The following is a 21,427-nucleotide window of genomic DNA, read 5'->3' as shown; positions in this document are numbered from 1 at the left end:
GACTTCTTCTGTGTTGTCCTATGAAGTGCTGCAAGTAACCTTAAATGTGTATTTTTTACCTAATTAACATCCCATTGCAATTAATAACATAAATAATAACATCCCATCCTAATTCAACTCCCAGCAAGACCTTGATATACATGGAAATTAGGTATTTTGAATTTGCCAACAGCTGGTCTAGGCACCATGAACTGAATTCAACTTTTTTTGGAAGGAAGTCAAAGGCAACTGCATTGGTGCAAAATTCACTGCTACAGTACAGAGTTTGATCTTAGACATTTATTCCCATATTGGATGGGCTCAGAGAAAAAGCTAAGAACTCTTTTCCCAAGAACACTGATGTATTTTTCAGCACTGTTTTCCTACAGCTCCTCCACTGGGGCACACAGAGTAATATCACCTACTTCACTATGCAGGGACAACTTGCTCTTCTCTTGGGTTTCCAATCTGATTAATCTAGTGGACTGCAACTTAAACATTTGGCCCTCCAAGTCCTTTAYAGATGTCTTCCAAGGACCTGGAGCACCTTTCTTGTGCTTTCCAATCTCAGAAATCCATTCTCAGTAATTAAATTCTGTTAAAATTCATGGTTGTTCACAGACAGACATGTTAAACAGCCCCTCCAAAYGTACCAGTTCAAAGCTTCCAATAAATAAATAAATGCAACATACAATTATTTATCAACAGAGATAAGGCAACAAGAAACACGTTTTCTAATTCTACTCTGATGAAAAAGATGTGCAAGATACATGGCACACTAAAATCAGCAGCTGCAGAGAAATAGCTGAAAGATTCAATTAAGATGATTGGCAAGGTTGTCCTACAGGGTGCTGCCAAGTGTAATCACATGCTGCAGACCCACAGAGAAAGGGTCTGGAGGAAAAAAAGCACGAGGAAAAAATTTGCGTCTTCAAAGGACTGAGGTTCTGGGCAGACAACAGAGCTGCTGTTCTAATCAACGGGGGATCCTGCATGATGCACAGTGCAATTCTCCTTGGCTGCTCATTCAGTGCATTACCTCTTGCACAGCAGGGAAATGAATGGGATAAATCATTCAGTTCCCTTTAACACCTACGTGGCTCAGTACTAAAGCTCTGAGTCYTGTGTCTGATCCTCCCTTCCATCAGTGCAAGGGATTAATTGAAAGATCACTCAGGTGAATGGAAAGACAGATTTTGACTTCATTGATCTCTGGCTCAGAACCATCCATGCATTCCCCAATCATCACATTAATATGAGTAGGATGAGAATGGACAATCAGATTTTTTTWAAATCTTCTGTTGTGATTCTGATTCTCTTGGTTTGCTCATGCCACAATAATCTCATCTGCTCTAACAAAGATGTTCCTCTGATTTATAGTAGCATTACTGGGGACAAAATCAGGTCTTCTAGTCAAGCTAATCAGAATCAATCTAAGACTCCAGAATGAAAACCACAAGGGAGATGTAGATTAAAGACATTGGCAATTAACTTAGACCTCCTCATTGTTCCCAGGGAGACAGGCAGTTTACATTGTTTTTTCTGGGGTCACCTGAAAAGTCTCTGCAGAACAATTTCTTTTACTATGTCAAGAAGCTTTCACCATAAAAATCCTTGTCATTGCACTCAGCCAAAATTTTTGCAAGTTCTYGGCTATAATCCATTCAAGAGCAGGTTATTTTTTGCTTTAGGGCCAATTAAGAGAAAGAAGAAAAAAGAATCACCCAGAAAAAAAAAAGGCACAACAATTCAACCTACAATCCAAACTAATTAGTAAAGTTAAACACCAAATTATTCTCTGTATATTATAAAGCACCAATGGTTAGTGCTAGATGGACTACAGCAGACAGAAATCAACTTGAAGGTGCCACTAATCAAKGGAAAAAAGTTTGGAAAATTACTTTGTGAAGTGAAGCTGAAAAGATCATAAGAACTGAACACACAGCATACTAAACTGCAGCTTAGCCATGAGGCCAGATCTTTCTCATGGCAAGATTTCATATCCATGATTACATGAACAAACTTCACTTGTAGAGACATCCTCCCTAAGTATGGGCACCAAAATTATCATCCTCTACTCTGCTCAAAAAAATTCTAAAAAGCCTAGCGCTGATAGCTTGAGAGGTTTCCTTGATAGCTGATTTCAGAATTGCAGCTCCTCGTTCAACGCAAGCAGACATTTGCTTGGCTGAATCAGGAGACGATATAGAGAATCCCACACATTTCCAAAGCATTTTGAGGCCTGCATAAAAAGTGTTCATCTTAATTGACATATATAATTAGCACTCAGACGTTTTTTGGTCTAAGTCGGGTCCATTGGGGACAAGGTGAATATCACCTGCATTAAAATCAATTAGGCAAATTGAACAGCAACTGACAACTACCATGATTATTTGGGTTTTATTGTCCCCCCCCCATACCTCTATCTCATCATTTCCCTCGTCCTGAAGTGATCTTTTTTTTTTTTAAAAAATAAATTGTGTCAAGACAAGATCCAATGAGACTATAAATTTTGAGAATTCATTAATTGCTGCGGTGCTCTCAGTAAGTTTTATAAGGCTCTTAGGATGCATTTCTGAAGGCCTTTTATCTGTGTATTTTGCCCTTTCAGGGACACACTGATTTGGCTGACTGACCAGTGAATAACAGAGTATTCCTTTTCCGTATGCAGAGTACTTGGCAGCTAATCAAATCACTAACTWCATTTTTGAAGTCACTTTCATAATTTTAATTATTTCCTCGTGATACATGTTGTTAAGTAAACTCTGTGGTCAGAAAAACAGGTTTTATTATATTTGAGTAATATACTTTGAACAGATGTTTCTCCTTTCACTTTGGGGGCCTGCTCACTTTGCCAAGCAATTTTAGTCATTTCTTTACAGCTTGGGAGTCTTGCAAAGTGTGCATCTGCTCTGAAAAGTGACCCTGCAAACCAGAAAATAGAAGGGAAGTGTGAAACCTTGCATTTGTCCTGAATTAGTGACAACCTCTCAAATTTGTTCAATCTAAAGGTGATCATTGTTCAGCATTACCAATTTACAGTGGATCCTGAAAGCAGCATGCAGCCAGTGTGTGATAAAGATGGACATGTCACTGATGCTGGTATTGGTRGCCCACAACCTCTCAAAAGGGAATCTCCAAGAGCTTAAAAATTACATCAAAACTCCACAATTTTTGCTGCAAATGAAAGGTTAGCTGCTCCCTTCCATTTTGCACTAAATAATGCAAAATCCTAATCCAATAGCAAAAACATCACTGATTTCAGACAACTGCTGCTTATAACAAATCACATCTCAGTCCATATTCATGAGGTTTGATTTACTGTGATAATTATCCTGTCTTCATTGTTTGTGTAAAGTATCTTATGCACAGGGAATGTATTTAACTGTTTAACTTCAGCAGTAATGAGTCCATTATCATAGAGCAAGCCATAAATCAGAGTTTTATAGCAGAGCAAAGCTGAAAGGCGAAGCATCTGCAATGAGAAGGAAACCTAAGCCAAAGTGAGATCCTTGTTTACAGATGAGTGCTCCATATAGCAATTATAGATGAATGACAGTTCTTCCCCAGCCATCGCTGTCTGGAACACTAAAGTAGTTTGAGGTACTGACCCAAATGGAAAAAACAAGGATTTTTTTTCTTATTCCTATTGTTACACCTTGTTTCAAATTATAGAGACAATTAGGGACAACGGATGCACAGTTTCAAGCACAAATAATGCTCTGTGCAGAAATACAGCACAACCAACATGTTCTGTGCAGTTCAGGTCTGACCTCTAGGCTTTCCCACTGATTGGAGTGTGGGGGGGTCTCTCTCGTTCTTCGGGACGGATCTGTCTCAACAGACTTGCTCCACACAGTCTGCAGGCAAGCACGTGGGACTTGGAAACAAAGAACGTGCGTTGTCTTTGGGCACAAGGGAGCTGAACCTATGCTTTAGCCCCAGGGAGATGTGTATGCTAGATACAGCTCATGCTGCAATGGCGCAATCACAACAGTTGATCACGAAGCAGCTTTGGGGCAATTAAACTKAATCACATTGAAATTTCCTTATAATATTGTTGACATCCCTCAGAAGACCAGTAGCTTTTTCATCACCTAACTGCACTTCAGATTTAGGCATGGCTTTCTGAAGGCACCTTTCTCCTTTCAACTCTGAACAGAGGAATCTGCAATTCTGAGGTAGGATTAAACCCTTCCAAAGGCACAGAATTTGCAGCAGGTTACTGTGCAACACTGGGGTCCCCCCAGTACCTACTACAGGTTTGTGGGCCTAAGCCGGGAGTGAGGATGGCCTCTCCAACTTGTGCTCTACGAGGCAAATCCTTCTAGCTTTCAAAACGACAACGAGGATTGTTCAAAAGCATTCCTCTCAGGCACACACTCTGAGGTGCTTTAAAAGGGCTGGATGTTTTTAGATTGAATAATCAGTGTAAAAGCTCTTCAAATACAGCAAATGTTTAGCTGGCTGGCCAAATTAAAAAAAAAAAAAATCACCCACAAAACTTAAATCCATCATTTGGAATAAAATATTTTTGGTGATGCGAAATGAATTCAAGTCTAGTGATGAAATACTATCTTGAAACTGTGGAAATKAAAAACTTTGAATTCCTTCCTTCCAACTCCCCACCTCCAGCCAAAACTCCTTGCCAAATTCAGCACAGATAAGCATTGCTGACACACATATCCAGTTTATAGAATGAACCATTTGACCAAAAAAGTATAACGTTTTGGCCAAAAAAAAATCTACTTATACTCTGAAAAAACAGGCATCCAGTATGACAGCTGCTTCTGGAAAGCTTGGCCCACGAAACTACCTTGCACACAGAAATACAATTGCAATTAGAAGCCTCAGGTGTTTTCACTCCCTTCTGCTTTAATGTACCTTTTCAGCTGTTCCCCTAAATATCTGCAAATACTGAAAAAGCAGAGGTGATAGCAGACAAGCAAGCAAGGATATCAGTAACCTCCCAGGCACAGCAGATTCTTGAGACTGTGGGGTAGCCGCTCCTGAGCTGTCATTTGGAATGAAACTTGGCTGAAGTATCCTGACATATAACCCAAGTGTCCCAACAACAAAGCAAGAAGAACAGGCCAAAAAAGGTCTGTATTTATACTAATCACGGTGAGAGCSCTGCTAACAGGAAAACATGTGAGTAGGAACCAAGAGAAATGACCCTGCCAGTTTTGTCCTGTCAGTAGGTTCTAGGGTGGCTTTTTATGCTTATACTAAGAGGAAGCAATGTTAGGGCTTAGTGTCTCATCTCCTCAAAGAGGACCTCTTCTTAACTGACTGATATTAGGATAGACTAGGAGGGACTCCAGGCTCATTCTCCTGTTCGGCCATAGCAGAACTGCAGAGAAGTGCCTGTCATTTTTCCTCTAATACAAACGCAAGATGTGGTTCCCATTACAAATATAGCTGAAGGATTTCCAGGAGAGGGAAAATTCCTCAGGGAAGGATTTCAGTCATCACAGAGGCTGAAACAATGTGAGGTGGGTAACAGCTGTGGAGCAGATCAGGGCACTGAACAATGGTCTGCACAGGAATGGGACAAATGAACCTTCCCTTTTCCGAACCTGAAGTCTGACCCCAAGGTCTGGATCTCTTCAGCTGACCCATTCACAGGCACAGCTAGCAGGAGTGCCGATGCCTGCAGAAGCAAAGACAGCAATGTGGAGACAAAATGAGCTCCTCATCAGCACACAGCACACTGTCAAAATTAATAAATCATTGATTAGATTGAGATAACTCCTGGAATCTCCCAGGGGCTTATTTGACATAATGGAGCACAGAAGAGGGAGGTGGCCAGCAGTATTTGGCTTTCACTGCCTGCTATCATACTGGCAGTGGCAACCTGCCATCAAGTTAGGAAGAAAGTATCCCAGAAGGACAAAGGAGGAAATGGGCAGCATCAATCCCCCCCCCCACACACTTTCCCACCCCAAACTCGTTCTTTTTTTCCCCCTGAGCAGGGCAATTTCTTGGTCATCTGCATGTTCATGGCTGTAACACATGTTTGGCTTTGATGAGACCAGGTGCAATGAGAAGTTTTCCATCTAAGTGAGCAATCAAGATCACACAGCAAACTTGCAGCTGACGGTTCCTTTAATGCTTCTCTATTTCAAGACATCTTTCTTCAAGAAGGTAATTTGGCTTTTCCTTTCTTGGGCATTCTCATCATATTGTTTGCCTGCTGGGCTGTCTTCAGCTCTTGCAAACAGAACCAGCCTTTTTTTTTCCCTGTTTTTTTGACAGCAGCAAGGGGGCTGCTGAATGCAAAACAGTCTCCGCTGAGAATTCCCTCACTAGGGCCTTCTGATGATGGGCCAGAGATATGTTACTTGTATGACTTGATTAACTTGTTAACTGAAATGTCTTCTTACAGCAATGCCGCATAGAAGCAATATGTACTCAAAAAAAGCATAAACCAGAAAGAGTCATGGATCTGAGAGCCGCTAAGGACTAATTTCCAGAGTCCTTCATTAAGGAAGRCTCTCAGGAAATGTAACGACTTCTGGAATACAACATATGAGAAGCAGCCATGGAAAAGGTAACTCAGTTATCAGGTGCATCTTCCTAGCCACCTCAAATTGTCAGGCAAACCTGCCGCTTGAAGGATGCACATTTTCTGAAACTCCCTATATATTTGCTAAGTTCAGTCCATCCAACTACATCCTGGAAGGAGGTATAGAAGAACAGTTTGTTTTCTAGATGTCTCTTTAGTTCTGCGTAGTAGACGGTTATGGCCATTCCAACTTTACCTCGCTAATTTTGCCTCCTAGTGTAAGGTGCTTTTGTAGGTCTTTCGTTTCTGCAGGTCAGGCATGAAGTGATCCAAGCAATGGTTCTGTAGTTTGCAAAGTAGGCTAAATCATCTTTTCTTCCCAAACTGTATTATCTGAGCCCCCTTCAACCTCCCTTTTTCACAATACTGTTTCTGCACTCAGGCTTGGCTACACTGACATTGCTGGACCGGAAAGTGGCAGTGTTTTGGTCGCTCCAGTGAGACTCTGTTGGTAATTCATATTAAATTGGACTTTGGTTAGGTGGGTAATTCATCATTTGCAGGGCGACAATACCTGTAATTACTGCTCTTATTGTTGCTGCTCAAATTCATGTGCAATAAAGGGATCTTAATATCATGCCAAACCTCACAGTTAATTTAGGTTCTATCTCCTTTCATTTACTCTGTAATAAGCTAATTAGTTCATATAATTTGCCATTGAATGTGCCTTTCTAACAAATATATACATGAATTAGCCTATTACACAACAAATGAGGGGAATCGAAACATGAATCATTTGCAGGATTACATAAGGAATTATTATCCTTTCAAACACCCATGGATGAAGCAATTGTCTTTATTACTTTAAGACTTTGTTTGCACTGGCTTGGGTCTCCTATTTGAAGCCTCTGACCTACACTTCTCGGACAGTCAATAACACATCTCATGTTTGGTGGGCCCTACTGCCAGGAGCCAGGTTACCTACAAGTTTAGGATTACTACCATGAAGTTGAATGCCTTCCAGCTTCCCTTCCCTCCTATTCTGAATTCTGTGGGGTCTCTAAGACTCCTTCTTGTGTGTCATTTTGTAAGGTCCTTGAAAGGAATTTTAATTACACCACGTACTTTCCTGAATGCTTTCCTCTACCCTCAGGATGGCTTGCGTTTTGCTCCTTCTTTTGTCTTGGCCATACTGCTAGCCTCCTGCCTTGGCACGGAGTTCACATGGATGTTTTGGAATACAGACATTCATATCTTCCTGTCAAAGTCTGCTTTTGGCTTTGGTTTTGTGCAGTTGGCACAGTATAAAAACATGCCCTTGGAAACTTTGAGAATCGCTTGCAGTCACTGCACTTACAAGCTTCTTTTCCAGTCTCACTTGTGGGGCTCATTTCTCCAGCCTCCTTTCTGATAGCTCTTAAGGCATGCTAAGTTTCCGACTCATTTGGGATAAATCATGAACGATGCTCTATCCAGCTGAGTCCTAAGATTGCCATTATGCAAACTGGAGGCTTGCCAGACTATGAGGTTCAGTCCTCCATTATAACTCTTGCAAACAAGTACTGCATATTCATTATTCCCCAGAAGGGATCAGGGCAATTGGATTAGTCTCATCGAGGAGACAGCAGAATGCTTTCTACCCAGTAATTCAATACCAGTTCACAGGGAAGTTCCTGGACTACTAAAACGATCAGTTCTAGTTTCTGCATTACTTTGAGGTCTTATCTAACTGCTGACCTGTGCTACCCATCTTCAGATATTAAATATAAGGAGAGCACAACTCAAGAGGTTTGTTAAATGCTCTCTGCTTACAACAATTGTTTTGATTTAGTATCTAATTCCTTGCAGTAATACTTTACTCTTTCTGTAGAGCAGTTAAGTAATCACCTTGCTCCCAGTAACTACTTCTTTACTTGGAGTAATACTGTTTTCAGTTTCTAAAAGCTTAGAGTGAAAGCATTCAATGGAATAAAAATGTAAGAGTARTCCTTGGCTGGAAAATGCTTTTTAATATTTAGATGGCCTAAGCAGCATTAAAACTAAGCATAAACTTCCTGGCATCTGCAAGCAGAATGTCAAGTGATCTTTGGATAAAATATCTAACTTTGGCATACTCTGTTCTTTCCAAAGTAATCAGTTCAACTGTTTGGTGTGGCTGGTGAGTTCTTCCCAGGTTAAACATGTACACTTCCAGACTACAGATGCCCATGCAATGAAATCCCTGTATGAAATGAAAGCTTGCAACCTGCAGAGAGATTCTGGAAGTAAAAAAGGAAGCAGGACCCCTAAAGATGCACCTGGTCATTTTTAATGGACAAGCACAGGGATTCTGCAACCAATTAGCCTCTGCCGTTTTCTGGAAAGAACCTTGCTGCTCACTGGTGGGAGCCAGATGGGACCTCTTGAGTATGTACACCAAGTATTAAGCTCTAAGAGAGAGAGATGCAATATGAGGAAAAAAAAAAAGTTAGAGAGTAACTAGCATTCTCGCTTTGATTCCCTCCTTGCTTTATTCAGTACTCACTACCAGGCAGGAATATTCAGAATTACCATGGCAGCTCCTCTCATTAGGCATTAATTCCAAGCAGGTACCAAAGCATTTTTAAGAAACCTAGCCTAGTAGAGGCCTGGGATCTATTTGAACCTTTCTGAATTTGGTTTTCAGCCTCTGACAGCAACAACAGTGTGATTCAATGTGTGCTTCTGTGGCAATATGAGAGCAAACAAAATGCTCAGAGCAGGCAATTGTCCCTTACAACTCCCAGATGAAAGTTAAAAGTTAAGTTCACACTATGGAACTAGAAAGATGTTCAGAAAAGAATGTTAGACCTGAGAATAGGTAATTTTTAGTCATCAACAAAACTAAAAGGAGATTGATTCTTTCATTTGGGAATAGTTATCACCTACACTTCAAGATGACTAAATAAAACAGTGTCTTGCTGAAAGCATAAAAAATCATGCTAAGATAATAGAAAGTACCAATTAAAAATTGGAAGTGGTACACAGATCATTTCAAACAGACTAACCTGAAGAGACAGTGGCTCCTATACTGTGTTTGGTATCTGTCTAATGTTCCAGAACTACAAATACTTTGGACATGCTTCAGTTGCTAAAGAGTTTTTGTTACCTACAATATGTAAAGATTCCACCAATCTGACCCAGAAGCACACTGAACTCGATGATGGACAGCATACATGTGGATCAAAGACTCAAACCCCACACAAGCACATAGCTCTTCACATTCACTCAAGCCAGAACAGTCTGCTATTCCTACCTGCAGCATACCACGCTAAACCATATAAGCCAGTAATTCTAGCATTAAGGCTAAATCACATCATCAAGCCAGACCCTATGTTTCAGAATATTGAGTCTTCCTTTAAGAACTTGAGACAATACTTGATACTACAGCAATCGATAATTGACATTAACCCTCAAAAACCCTTGCCTTATTTCCACTTTGGGATTTATCTGTCTGAATGGCAGCACTAGAACTGCCAGCCTAAGAAATATTTTCCCTCCTTTAAAAGGCACTAAAAAATGACTATTCTTTTCTTCCCTCCAAATACGCTCTTGGAGCATTTCTGCAGGTTGTCCAATTCATTTACTTGATATATCTTTATCTGCAGTTTCATGCTAGTGCAAGCAAGTTTTTTTCACCACTGATGCATCCATCAAAATCCTTCCAAGCATAGGATGACAAAAAAAATCTTTAGGAAAATCTTACCTGAAAAATAGCTATCCAGGCATAGCCAATATTATCAAAATTGATAGCTCCGTTGTGTGGGTTTACATCCCCTGCCATGCATACATTGTAATACTGGTTCCAGTTTATGCAGGCATTCCTGCTGCTGAAGTCAGGGTTGTATAAACTCGGAGTGTAGGAGTCCATGCTCAAGGTGCACTCCATCTTGTACTCCTTCCTGTTTGGGATGTTGGAGCATTTCTGCATGCCGTTTTCACGATGGGATGAGCAGATGAACGGATTCTCCTCCGCTTCATCTGTCCGGTAGTATGGATGCAGGAACGTAAGATTGTATGTCCTGAAGGAGAAAGAAAGAAGGGTGAGAATGAATGGGGTACCCCCTGTTCCACCAGCAGCCTCTGCTTCCTGCTCCTGGTTCAGGTGCATCAGCCATCCTGCAGCACAAATCCAACACCCACAGCTCAGAACATGAAGCAGCTTAGGAATAGCAAGATGTGAGCAAACACTCTTCCAAATATACACTACCAATCATTGGATTGCACTGGATGCACTGCAGACACTTGAAAAGTCTGAAGGCTCACATGCAGTTGGCAGGATTAGCGTCAATGAAGAAACATAAGGGGAAAAAGACACCTCTCTCCCCCTGGCTTCCTCCCCTGGAAGTCTTTGCTTGCTCTCCTTAGTTTCCTTCAGAGCGTTAGCCAGCAAAACTTCACTGCTGCTGCCTCTTCCTATTGCCAAAAATAAGGCCTTTGTCGTGTCAGCAGACGGACAAGGCTCCAGAGACTGCCCGACTCTGGAAGTGGCTCCCTTCTGCCCAAGAAATCCCAACCTCAGAGCCTCATTGCAGATTCCTTTCTCATTTTCCCCTGTCACACTGGGGGCAATAAGTCTCAGTTGAGACCTCAGCCCCAACTTTACCTATGCAGCTTTTTGCTTACAACATACTGTAAGGCTCCAGGGATCTTTCAGTTAAAGTTGCCAAGATGACTGAAGGTGAAATAAGGAGGTATGAAGAGGTGGGAAATGGAGGAAACGACTATAAAAGCAGCCTGGGTGCTTCCAAAAATACCTAGAGCTGGTAACTTTTGTTCCCAACTCAGGAGTGTAGGATAGCTCTTCTGATGCTCAGAACACACTTCAAACAAGCAGAAAGCAAAGCAGCTTTCCAATAAATTTGCCCCTCAGCACATCTCCAGGATGAGCGAGCTGAACTTCAACAAGGAGAGACCTAACCACAGGCCATCTCAAAGTCCTGTACTTACAAGAGAAAAGAAAGAGCCCATGTTAACGGGAACTGTATGCTTATTGTGGATCTGGTTTAACAGGCCTGGACAAAGTTTATGGCTCTGTGCATCTACGATAAGCAAGTGCTCTAATTGCAGCATGGGGTGTGTCTCTTCCCAAATCGTGTTGTGGGGCAAATCAGCAAGCAAGCGGAGCCCAGGACTTTTCGGGCTGTTTGAGTAGTATTTGTGCAGATCCCCTGGCACTCACACTGCTGAAGTGCTGCTCAAAACGAGGTGCAAAGTCCTAGAGCAGATTATCTGCTACATTCAGAGCTGCAGGGATCTAAGATACTATGTAATCAGGCAGGAGATAAGGGAAAAGGCAGAGCAGAAATTATATGACCAAGCAAGATACGAGTAGAAGATAGGCAGGTAATTCTTCCAGACAGGACAGCTGTACCTTTAGCTGTTTCTGAATGTTCCTGACTGCTGAATAAATTTGGCTCTCATGATCGCCAGGCTGCTGTTACTCTGTACGTTTGCTTGGGATTGCTTTCTCCTTAAAGTGCAGTTACTGCTTTGCTCAGAAGGGTTTAAGGGAGCAAATGCTGCTGGGCTGAGCTGAGGGAAAAATTAACCCTGAACAATCTTTCCTGGGGAATTTGGTTCTCCCTCCATCAAGGAATTGCTTAAGATGAGTTTTGACTGTTCACCCAGCTTCAGGAATACGCAAGTCAGTCGCATGAATTAGGCAGGAGTCACTGGTGATTAAACTTATTTGCCAGTTACTCCCCTCCCATGTGCAGTGGTCTCACACCTTTAGACAAAACTGTAAGATCTTTTCCCCAGTTTCTATTGTCTTAGATCCAAGAGACAATCAAGAAAAACTCCAAAAAAAGGTTTTCCTCCAGGATTGCCTAAAATTTTTCTCCTTCCCCTCCCATGAACTGGTTTTGCTTGGAGGAAAATTTCCATATAAAACAAGCTGAAGAAAAGACCGAGCACTGTGCTAGTGCTGCGTTTGCTAGAAGATCAGATACTACAGCTGCTGGAGTTTGCTGCACGGAGGGAGGTATTGCGGAGGCTTGTAAAGCATTAAAATGCACCGAGGCGCAGGGATGTGCCTGGGAGYGCTGCAGACTGTGCGCAAAGACAGCCAGGGGACACGAGGGAAGAACAAGAGGGAGGAGGGTAACAGGCACGCGGGAGGAGCAGCCCCTCTTGGCTCACGAGCAGCAGGCAGGGGCCGGGCACCTGCGCTTCGGCGCGAGCGGAGCAAGGTGCTCAGCACCCAGCTGCGAGTCCCAGGCCAGTTTCCGCCTCCACAGGTCCTGCTCTGGCAGCCTGATTTCCACCCACCTGCCAGGAACAGTGCGGGGGAAAGCGCCTCTCCCACGCACTGCGRCGAGGAGAAGGCAGCCGGCCCTCTCCCAGTGGGAGATTGGGATCGAAGCTTTCTGTACCCTGCGGCGGTGAGGGGGATCCAGCACCCCGCAGGAGCAGGCCAAGCCTCGACCGCTGTGCATTGCCTCATACAGCAAAGCAGCACTGGTGTATGACCTGCTTCCCGGGGAGATGCCTTCACCACTCTCAAAACCAGGGCTCTCATGGGTTACAGCYAAAGCAGTATTATGTGAGTCCTTAAGGTGATGGCAGGAGACATGTCTGTCTGTAGTTACSTCCTCACCAAAGCATCTGGACCTCCAGCTCAGGCACCACAGGTCTCTACGACGCTCATCAAATCGCAGTGTGAAATGATATGAAAACCCAAGGCTTTGCCTCTGGGTGGGCAGCTCAGTGCACAAACTCGGCACTTGCATCAGGAAGAGCAAGTCGCAGACCCCCAGATAGCCTGCAACCCTGAAACGATGCACACCCTCATGATCTGGTACATCACTTGCTCCAATTTCTCTTAAAGCGATGCTGGCCAAGGCTTCAATCTGGATGAGCCATTCCAGATGACACACTTTTATAACTGATCATCCAGGAAAATCTGCTCCAGGGCTAGGTAGAGCTGTGAAACTCAACAGAAACTTATTTCCTTCACTGCTATAGAAGCAACACCCTATTGCAACACCGGCAGCAAGAATTTCCTGATCACTAACAGCTTCCGGCAGCAGCGAGGGAAGGGAAGGCTCAGCATGCTGTAGCTCGTGGGCCGGGGTAATTAGGATTCTACCCAGAGTAAAGCCGGACTTGCAGAGGGAGAGGGACCATCTGGAGGGATAACGGGATAATTAGCGGCTATGGCTGCACAAGCTCCTTTCCCGAGAGCAGTTTCGTCGTTAGATGCAGACACACACCCTGTGCCAAAAACGCCGACCATGGAAAAAGTGTTCAGACAGAAAGGCTGACACAAAAGCACGATGCTCCACTCAGCCCTCAGACTCGAGCTGCCCTGAGAGCCGTGTTTCTCACTGCAGTGCAATATACAGACATCCGACATGCAGCGCACCACGCGAGTCTGCAGCTGCCTGCCCTCCCAGCTGCCCGACTGTTAATACACGTTCATTGTCCAAAATTAATCTTAATTTCAGCCCTCAGAGGCAATTGCTAATCTCTCGATATGTCCACCCCAGCTGGGCAGCAGGCTGCGGATGCAGCTAGCTGGAGAGCAGCATGCCAGCCAGCTTGGCCGGTACCCAGTCGGGGTACCCGGAGCGTCATTCCAGGGATGGCATGCCGCCAGGCTGGGGAGCGACAGGACCAGCTCCCCTCTCAYGCAACACTTCTCCATTCCCTAGACACTGTAATTGGAATGGCCCTTTATGAGCCACATGTGCAGATCTTAAGAGGCTGCATGTTGCCCGTGAGTCRCAGCTTAGGAAGCCTTGGGCTGAAGGAGAAATACTGCCTGCAGACACTCTGCCTTGGGCTGTGATTTAACAGGCTGCGCAGGGAAGATCTGGGCACAGACCCTCTGGGAGAAGCCAAGGGAACACCACACTTTGGTAACTGTGGGAGGAAAATAAAACTAGCGGAATAAAGTACAGCTTTACTGATGAGGCCTGATTCAGTTCTGCTGCTGCCTGACTGGTTTTTATCTTCCCTGCTCTTTGCTTTGCTTATTTTTCCACCTGCCCCCCAAAATCACTAACTAAAAGGAAGTCCTTCCCACAACAGGCTAAAATCAACCCCAAATCAGATCAAGGCTGATTTCTGCCCAGTCCTTTTCAAGCTCTTTCACCTTTTGGTACTGCCCTGGGCACAGAGAGACACTGCGAGCATCCACCCTGCTGCAAGAGAGTCCATGCCAGCACAGCACTCCGCTTTCCCCAAACTTAGTGGGGAAAAGACACACGAACTGATCACAAGTACAGCAAATGTAAGATCTTTCTCTGTTTCTTGATTTGAAGAACCAGCTGGCAAAACCAAAAAGGGGAAGGAAGGGAGGGAGGGAGGACAAGGATGAGGAGCAAGAAGCATTGCTTAGAGAGTGAGAACCCCTAATATCCACAAAATAAACGAATGCTACTCTGCCAAGACCACCTACCTCCATGTGCAGGAAAGGCCAATCTGACTTCCTTATTACTTGCTGACAGGCATAGTCTGAATAACTTATTAATGGTAATGAATCCACTAATTGCAAGACCCTTGCACTCAGGGGAAAATACACGAGAAATAAAGCCCCAGAATGGATCTTGTTATCATATTAGAATGGATTAACACCCCTTTCTGGGCCAGCTGCCCAGTGCACATCTTTCTCTGGGCTTGCAGCAGCTTTGTAATATATTTCCCCCCTCAGGCGTGATCCCAGCTCCTGGGTACGCTCACGTGCAGGAAGGACAGCACTGGAGCGGGGAAGCCTGTTCTTTCCTATGCAAAAAGGCGCTGAACAATTCCCTGCCTCATCTGCCCCCAAGCCTCAGGCCTGACCCAGCACCATCGCCCCACRTGGGACATCACTTGCAAGACGAGCACAGTGCCTGCTCTGAGGACAACCCTCCACAGTGCTGAGAGCCTTCAGCTTCCCAAGAAGCAAATGGAAAGAGGAAAGGTAGGAAAAGGCAGGGGAAACTCAGCGCCAAGAAGTATCAGTTCCCTCCAAGGAGGCTACTCTCTGGAGAAGACCCTGCTGACAAACCGACCAGCACAGAGTGATACTACAAGGAGCAATTAAGCAACACTCAGAAGTACATTTCAGACAAACTCAGAGCTGTCTGCCTTGGCTGTATGTGCCTTCTTGCAACTCCACAAAACCCAAAGAGCCAAAGGCAGTACAATAACAAGCAGGTACAGAGTTAATTAAGACTGAAGTGCTCACATTAAAGCTGTCCTGTAGCATTAGATAAATACAAAACACTTCACAGCTCTCTTCCCTCTCCTGCTTCCAACYCATCGAGTTCCTTGAAAGGCTCCAACAAGGAGGATAATGCTCCTCTACATAACAGCACACAGGTAAGAGTGGCCCCAGCAGCAACAACCCAGACAAGCTGGGGGTGACCCAATTCTTTTATTTACAGTGATAGCAACTCCTGCTGGCAGGAGGGAGCCATAGAGGCTGTGCGAGGAAGRTAAGTGTCCTGAAGATCTTACAGATAAACTGCAAGTCACGCTCACCCTTCTCACACATAYGCAGTGAGGCTTCCTCTGGCAGTGTGACCAAAGAGCCCTCGTGAAATTCCACCCCCATTCCCACTGTCAGGGCTCTCCTGTGCTCACTCCTGTAGTGGTAGAGACCATCCTCACACACAACACACATCAACATCCTCACAACATCCTGCTGCTCCTCGCTGCTTTATTCTGCTCTTATCAGGGAAAGGAAAATAGCACTGCCGGTACAAAGGACCTCAGCCCCTGCCTCGGTGGGACATGCCACTGCRCACAAACAAGCTTCCAGCCTGAGGAAGATGCAAGTCCCAGGAATACTCAAAGTGAGATATATTTAGTGGAAGATCAAAAAGGTTCTTGATCTCTGCTCAGCAGAGAACTAAGCTTTTAACTAAACTGATTACTTAGAGCATTTGCTATATCTTGTCTCCAAATAGATTTTTCCCGATACAGGAAATGCTGCACGTCCCAACTGTGCTGTGGAGCACCTCCTGGAAGATGCACTTCTGCATCTCATGGCTGAGGTGCCTCTTTCCTGACCTACGTTCCCTGGCATTTCCTCCCAAAAGGCACTGTGATCTTACGCAGTACCAAATTGCTATGACTTATCACAGGAGCTCTTGGCTGTGCAACACCATGGGAAACACTGTCTGGCCAGCAAACTCCTTGGGGGGGTTCAAGAGGTGCCTGAACCATAGGAGCCCCCTGAAGCACCACCACTGACCACCGAGCTGACAGCTTCTCCAAGTGCACTGAACAGCAATGACCCACTCCACTTTACTGCCTTTCAACTCACTATGCTGCAAAATCCTACTAACTCTCAGCCTGCAATTCCTTCAAAGACACCGCTAAAAGAGAGCTCGTAATAAAACAACCTCTTTCCAACATGACAGTGCATCGCAACAATACAATTCTCAAAGAGAACAAGAAAGCAGATATTTCTAGTGCACTTTCAAAGAGAAGTTTCTACATCTCCACCAGAAGATACTATATTTAAATATAGTTTCTTTACTCAAAGTKGCCACCTTTCAAGGGGGTATAAAAAAATTTAACTGGAACAAAAATGATGGCAGAATCAAGGTCACTTTGCAATCTGATGCCTGCTGTGAAGCTGAACAGCCCAGAAACCTTCTGATGCAAGGACACATGCACCATATCAAAAGCTGGACTCAAGCTGCTTTACACTTGTTTTATTTCCAGGAAGGCTTTGGGGATATGACCCTTCCTCACCTGACACCCTGGATTTTGTCCAAACGCTTGCCCTTACTTCTGAGCACTTCCATTTCCCTTTGGGAGGGTTTTACACCAACRCCAAGGAAAGCCTTCACAGTGAACCCAGTGCCTGGTCTTTCACTCTCCAGGGCTGCAAGGAAAACTCAACCAGGGCTATTGCCTACACAACCTCCCAGCACAGGCACAGGGTGCTGGCCTGTCTTCTGGCCCCCAATGGCCTGCTGAAGGGCTRGTGAATGTTTTGAGGCTGAAGACAACACTGAGATTTAGCAGGACTTGGCAAGCAAAAGCAGATGACCAGCATCTCATTCCCACTTCCCTGCAGAGCTCTGCTGTGTTTACTTCCATCCAAAACCAGAGCTTAACTTTAATCCTACATCCACCGCGTGAAGGGTTTGTTGTTGTTTTTGTTCTCGTTGGCTGCCCTCTCTGGAATGGGCTGGGTGATGGATGGCCGGGGCCAGCAAGCACTGCCGCCAAGCACGGCAGCCTGGCGCAGCCGAGAGGGACTAGCGCACCCAGGACCCTCTCCCACCCACCCCGCGGCTGGCTCGCACTGTGTTTCACAGGCAGGTGACATTACCACAGACCAGCAGGAACTGCTAGTTTGGACAACTGCTATGAATTTGGGGCTGTCTGTGCAGCAGCAGGCAGGAGTAACCCTGAAGCGCTTTTTGGACATACCCACATCACCCCCTTACACCACTTGCTGTTGGGGTGGTAACAACCATTACGAGGGTGAACCTTATTGCAAGTACAGACTCAGGAAAATGAATCAGGAAGAACAGAGAAAATGGGAATGGTTTCATCTGGATTCCTCCAAACTTTCAAACTAAGCTCCAATCCTCAGCTTGAGATATCTTATAGCAGGGAAGAGAGGGATTGTCGTATTGCAGCAGGCACCCAGCACGCCACAGCAAGGCTTGGGTGCAGGTGAGGGCCAGCCCAAGGCCGCCTGGGTTCACCCACCAGCACCTGCTGCCAGAGAGACCCTGGAGCAGCACAGCTGCAGCAAAGCAGGGAGGAAAAATCTCTCTTCTGCCTGACAAGACCTCACAAATCTCCTGCCTCTTCAAATATAGCTCCTGAGGCTTAACACAGGAAGCCTCACTTAGCCTTTAGTGACCAGGACTCAGACCTTGATAAGAAAACCCTGCAATGCCTTTGATGCTGCTAATGGACATTGCATAATAGCCTGGTTTCTCYGAGCTGGTTAATATCTGTACTTAGCAAATGATCCCCCTGTGGTTAATTTTCAAGGCTCCATTTTGCAGGAAATCACATAGCATTTTAGCAGCCTGTTTAAAGAGATGAGATGGACCCCTCCAAAGCTAATCATAGCCCTGCACTCCACACGCTCAAAACACGGCCCTTGCACTGTGCCTGCTTGCTGTGCACTGGCAACATGATCACCCAAGCACAGCTTTAACTCTGCTCTTTGTGCTTTTAAATGACAGCTTGGTGATTATTCCACAAGTGATGGGTAGTCCCAGCAACCAGTGAACTATCCATCATTGGTGCAGGAGAAAGCACACCAGGTCACAGCACCAGGGTGGAGGGCAAAAGCACACTCCAGCTGCAGACTCATCCATTTTCTGCCTTTYGGCATCTCTGATGAGATGAGTAAGTACCATCAGGGACTGTCTGTGGTACAGAGGCCCAGAGCGCCAAAGGCCACAGGACTAATCAGCAAGAGGCAGGAACAGGACCTGCACACAGCTGGAAGATGATCTCTGCTCTTCTTTAAGACCCAGCACAAGACACAGATAGAAGGTGATTTCACACAGATCTAATTAGAGGCTGTATCTCCTGTTACAGAGTTAGAGTTGCCCTGATTAGCTGCCCTCAGGCATTTCCTCACCTCTGAGCCACCAACCTCTTCACTGTTCTCCAACAGAAGCCTTTCTGGAAGCACTTCCTCCATCARGCAGAGCTCCTTTCCCCTGGTAGGTTGCAGAGACAACAACAGCCTGCACTTAGCTTTGATCTTGGCTGTGCCCATGGGCTTTTAAGGTGCACCCTTACCCTGGGCCTCTGAAGGGGTACAGAAAAGGACAGACATGCAAACAAGTGCTGAGCAGCCTCAGTTGAGCATCACAAAGTGGGATTACAGGGAGCAACGAASCAGATCCAGAGCCCAGCTAGAGCCAGGACTGGAGACAAGGCTACAAAACAGGTTCAAAATTCATCCCAAAACACCATGGGTGCAYCTACAGCATAGCTCAAAACAGTCTGAAGGCCCAGAGCTGGGCTTAAAAGGAGCTCCTGGGCCATGGGCAGGGGGTGGGGGGCTCCAGGTGAGGCTCATCAAAGCAGTCAAGGCTCATTAGTGCCCTTGGGCCTGGTAGGGGAGCTGSTGCATGTGATTGCCTGGCTTGAAAGAACCAAAACTAAAGGCTGAGGCTGCACCAGGCAGAGCAGGYGATTGAATGTTTTGCACCTCCCTGACACCTGTCCCAGGCCGAGCGTGATGTACAAATGTCTCTAATGCCTTTCACATCACGCCTCTTACCTTAGTGCACTTACAAAATGCATTGGTGCRTTTCAACAGCATTTCTATGTCGCGGTAGAAGGGAGAGCGCTGCCTGTAACAGTGTGCAAACTCCACCTAATTAACCCCATGCAGGCAGACGGTGTGCTGATCACCTCCCCGAAGCTGTACAGTTGGGAACATGGTAGAAAAAGGGCTCACGGGTGACTGTTTCTACTGGGTCACATGCTTTCTTTTCTTCTCAGCATCTGAAACCTGTATTTCCAGTGACACACAGTAACCTGTGAATGCCTTGCCCAATCCTGTCCCATCTCTCACTGTTCCCAGTCCAGCCCAGCACAGCCAGGTCCTCACCGGGACGCGGGGTAGCTGCAGCAACAAAAAAAGCTAAAAGAGCCCGTCGTTGCTATGCCATCAACTAGCTCATGAAAGATTCACCTTAAAACCAGCTCGGTTCCTCATCCTCTGTTATGCGTGAGAGGTGACAGCTCTGGACCAGCTGCTCAGAGCACCAAGGGCCTCCCGCTAACTCGCTTTCCCAAATTGAGGTCTGGTTTCCCCCGTGTGTTCATCTATCACCCCATCCCTGAGCATCTGCGGGGTTTTCATATCTTTGAAGATATAGCAGTGCCAAAAAGCAAGTCAAGCACGAGGGTGAATTTGGCAGCGGTCAATCGTTCAAACGGTGTATGGGGATATCCTGGGGGCTGCTAGAGCGGCTCCCTGGGGATGCAAACAGGTCGCGAACGCGGCAGTCGGAAAGGAGGGCGGCAGTTTAGTGCTACAGAAAGAAAATGGCTAAAAATCTCTGCGTTGCTGTCTGGGGTGGGGGTGGGGGATCAGACCTGTGCCAGGGCCACCGAGACCCCGGCTGGCAGAGTCCGGCCCTGGCTGCGCCCCGCCGGAGGCTCTCCCCGCTGCGCTGCTCCTCCGGCAGTGCGGAGGGAGGGAGGAGGAAAAAGGTGGTGAGTTTTGGCTATACTCACATTGCAAAATTCCTGTCTAGGAAACACCTGTTCCTCAGCAGCCCTGCCCAGAGCTGCACACCGACAATCCCAAAGATGAAGAAGACGAAGAAGCACAAGAGGAGGACGTTGCCTAACATAGGCAGAGTATCTAACAGCAGGGTGACGAGTATTCGCATACCTGTGGGGAGAAGGAGAGAACAGGTTAGAGGCGCGATCCGATGGGCCGAGAGCAAGTGCCACCCGGCTCCCGCGTCGTGCCGGCCTTCGGCTCGGTGTCTGCAGCCGGAGCATCCCGGGCAGAGGAACGGGGCTGTGTAAATCAGCTCCTTGTGAATTCTTCTTTTAAATTACCGGGCTCGTGTCCCTACTACGTGCATGACAGAGCGAGGCCAGAACACAGCTGGTGCAGCCAGGGCTCCCGAGTCCCTTGCACGCTGCTGGCACGGCCACCGTGGTGTCGAGGCTTTGAGTTTTATCTTTTCCCCTAAGCCTTAAAGCTGAGAAGGAAGGTAAAGAGTGCAAAATGCTTAGCAGCAAATGGGAACAAACAGCATCCGGAGCGGATTTCCGAAGGCTGGATTTTGGAGCGGGCTTTTCAGACGTTCTCAGTGACGTTCTCAGCTCCACAACACGCGACCATGGACAAAGCTCTGAGAGAGCCTTTCCCTTAGAAACACCCCCGCAAGCCATCAGCTTGCTGAGAAATTGTCAAAATATATATTTAGAAACAGATTGAAAGTTTCCCTTGAATCACACAAATTGCTC

General features: G+C 45.8%; 1 protein-coding gene across 4 annotated transcripts in view; it reads right to left on the bottom strand.

Annotated features, from left to right (window-relative positions):
* The window catches only part of LOC146597543 (voltage-dependent T-type calcium channel subunit alpha-1H-like), a 197,849-nt gene that overhangs the window by 97,990 nt on the left and 78,432 nt on the right, over positions 1-21,427 (bottom strand). For all 4 annotated transcript variants that reach the window (XM_085301956.1, XM_085301959.1, XM_085301955.1 and 1 more), the window contains exons 5-6: positions 20,681-20,840; positions 10,212-10,527 (exon numbers count right to left, since the gene is read on the bottom strand). In XM_085301956.1, coding sequence (XP_085158082.1) covers positions 10,212-10,527; positions 20,681-20,840 — 476 coding nt within the window. The remainder of the gene's footprint in view (positions 1-10,211; positions 10,528-20,680; positions 20,841-21,427) is intronic.

The sequence above is a fragment of the Rhea americana genome, unplaced genomic scaffold (assembly GCF_003343005.1).
Source record: "Rhea americana isolate MKP2758 unplaced genomic scaffold, rheAme1 scaffold_181, whole genome shotgun sequence".
NCBI classification, from domain to species: domain Eukaryota; kingdom Metazoa; phylum Chordata; class Aves; order Rheiformes; family Rheidae; genus Rhea; species Rhea americana.
Note: the sequence above shows the minus strand (reverse complement) of the source record. Positions and strands in the feature narration are given on the sequence as shown.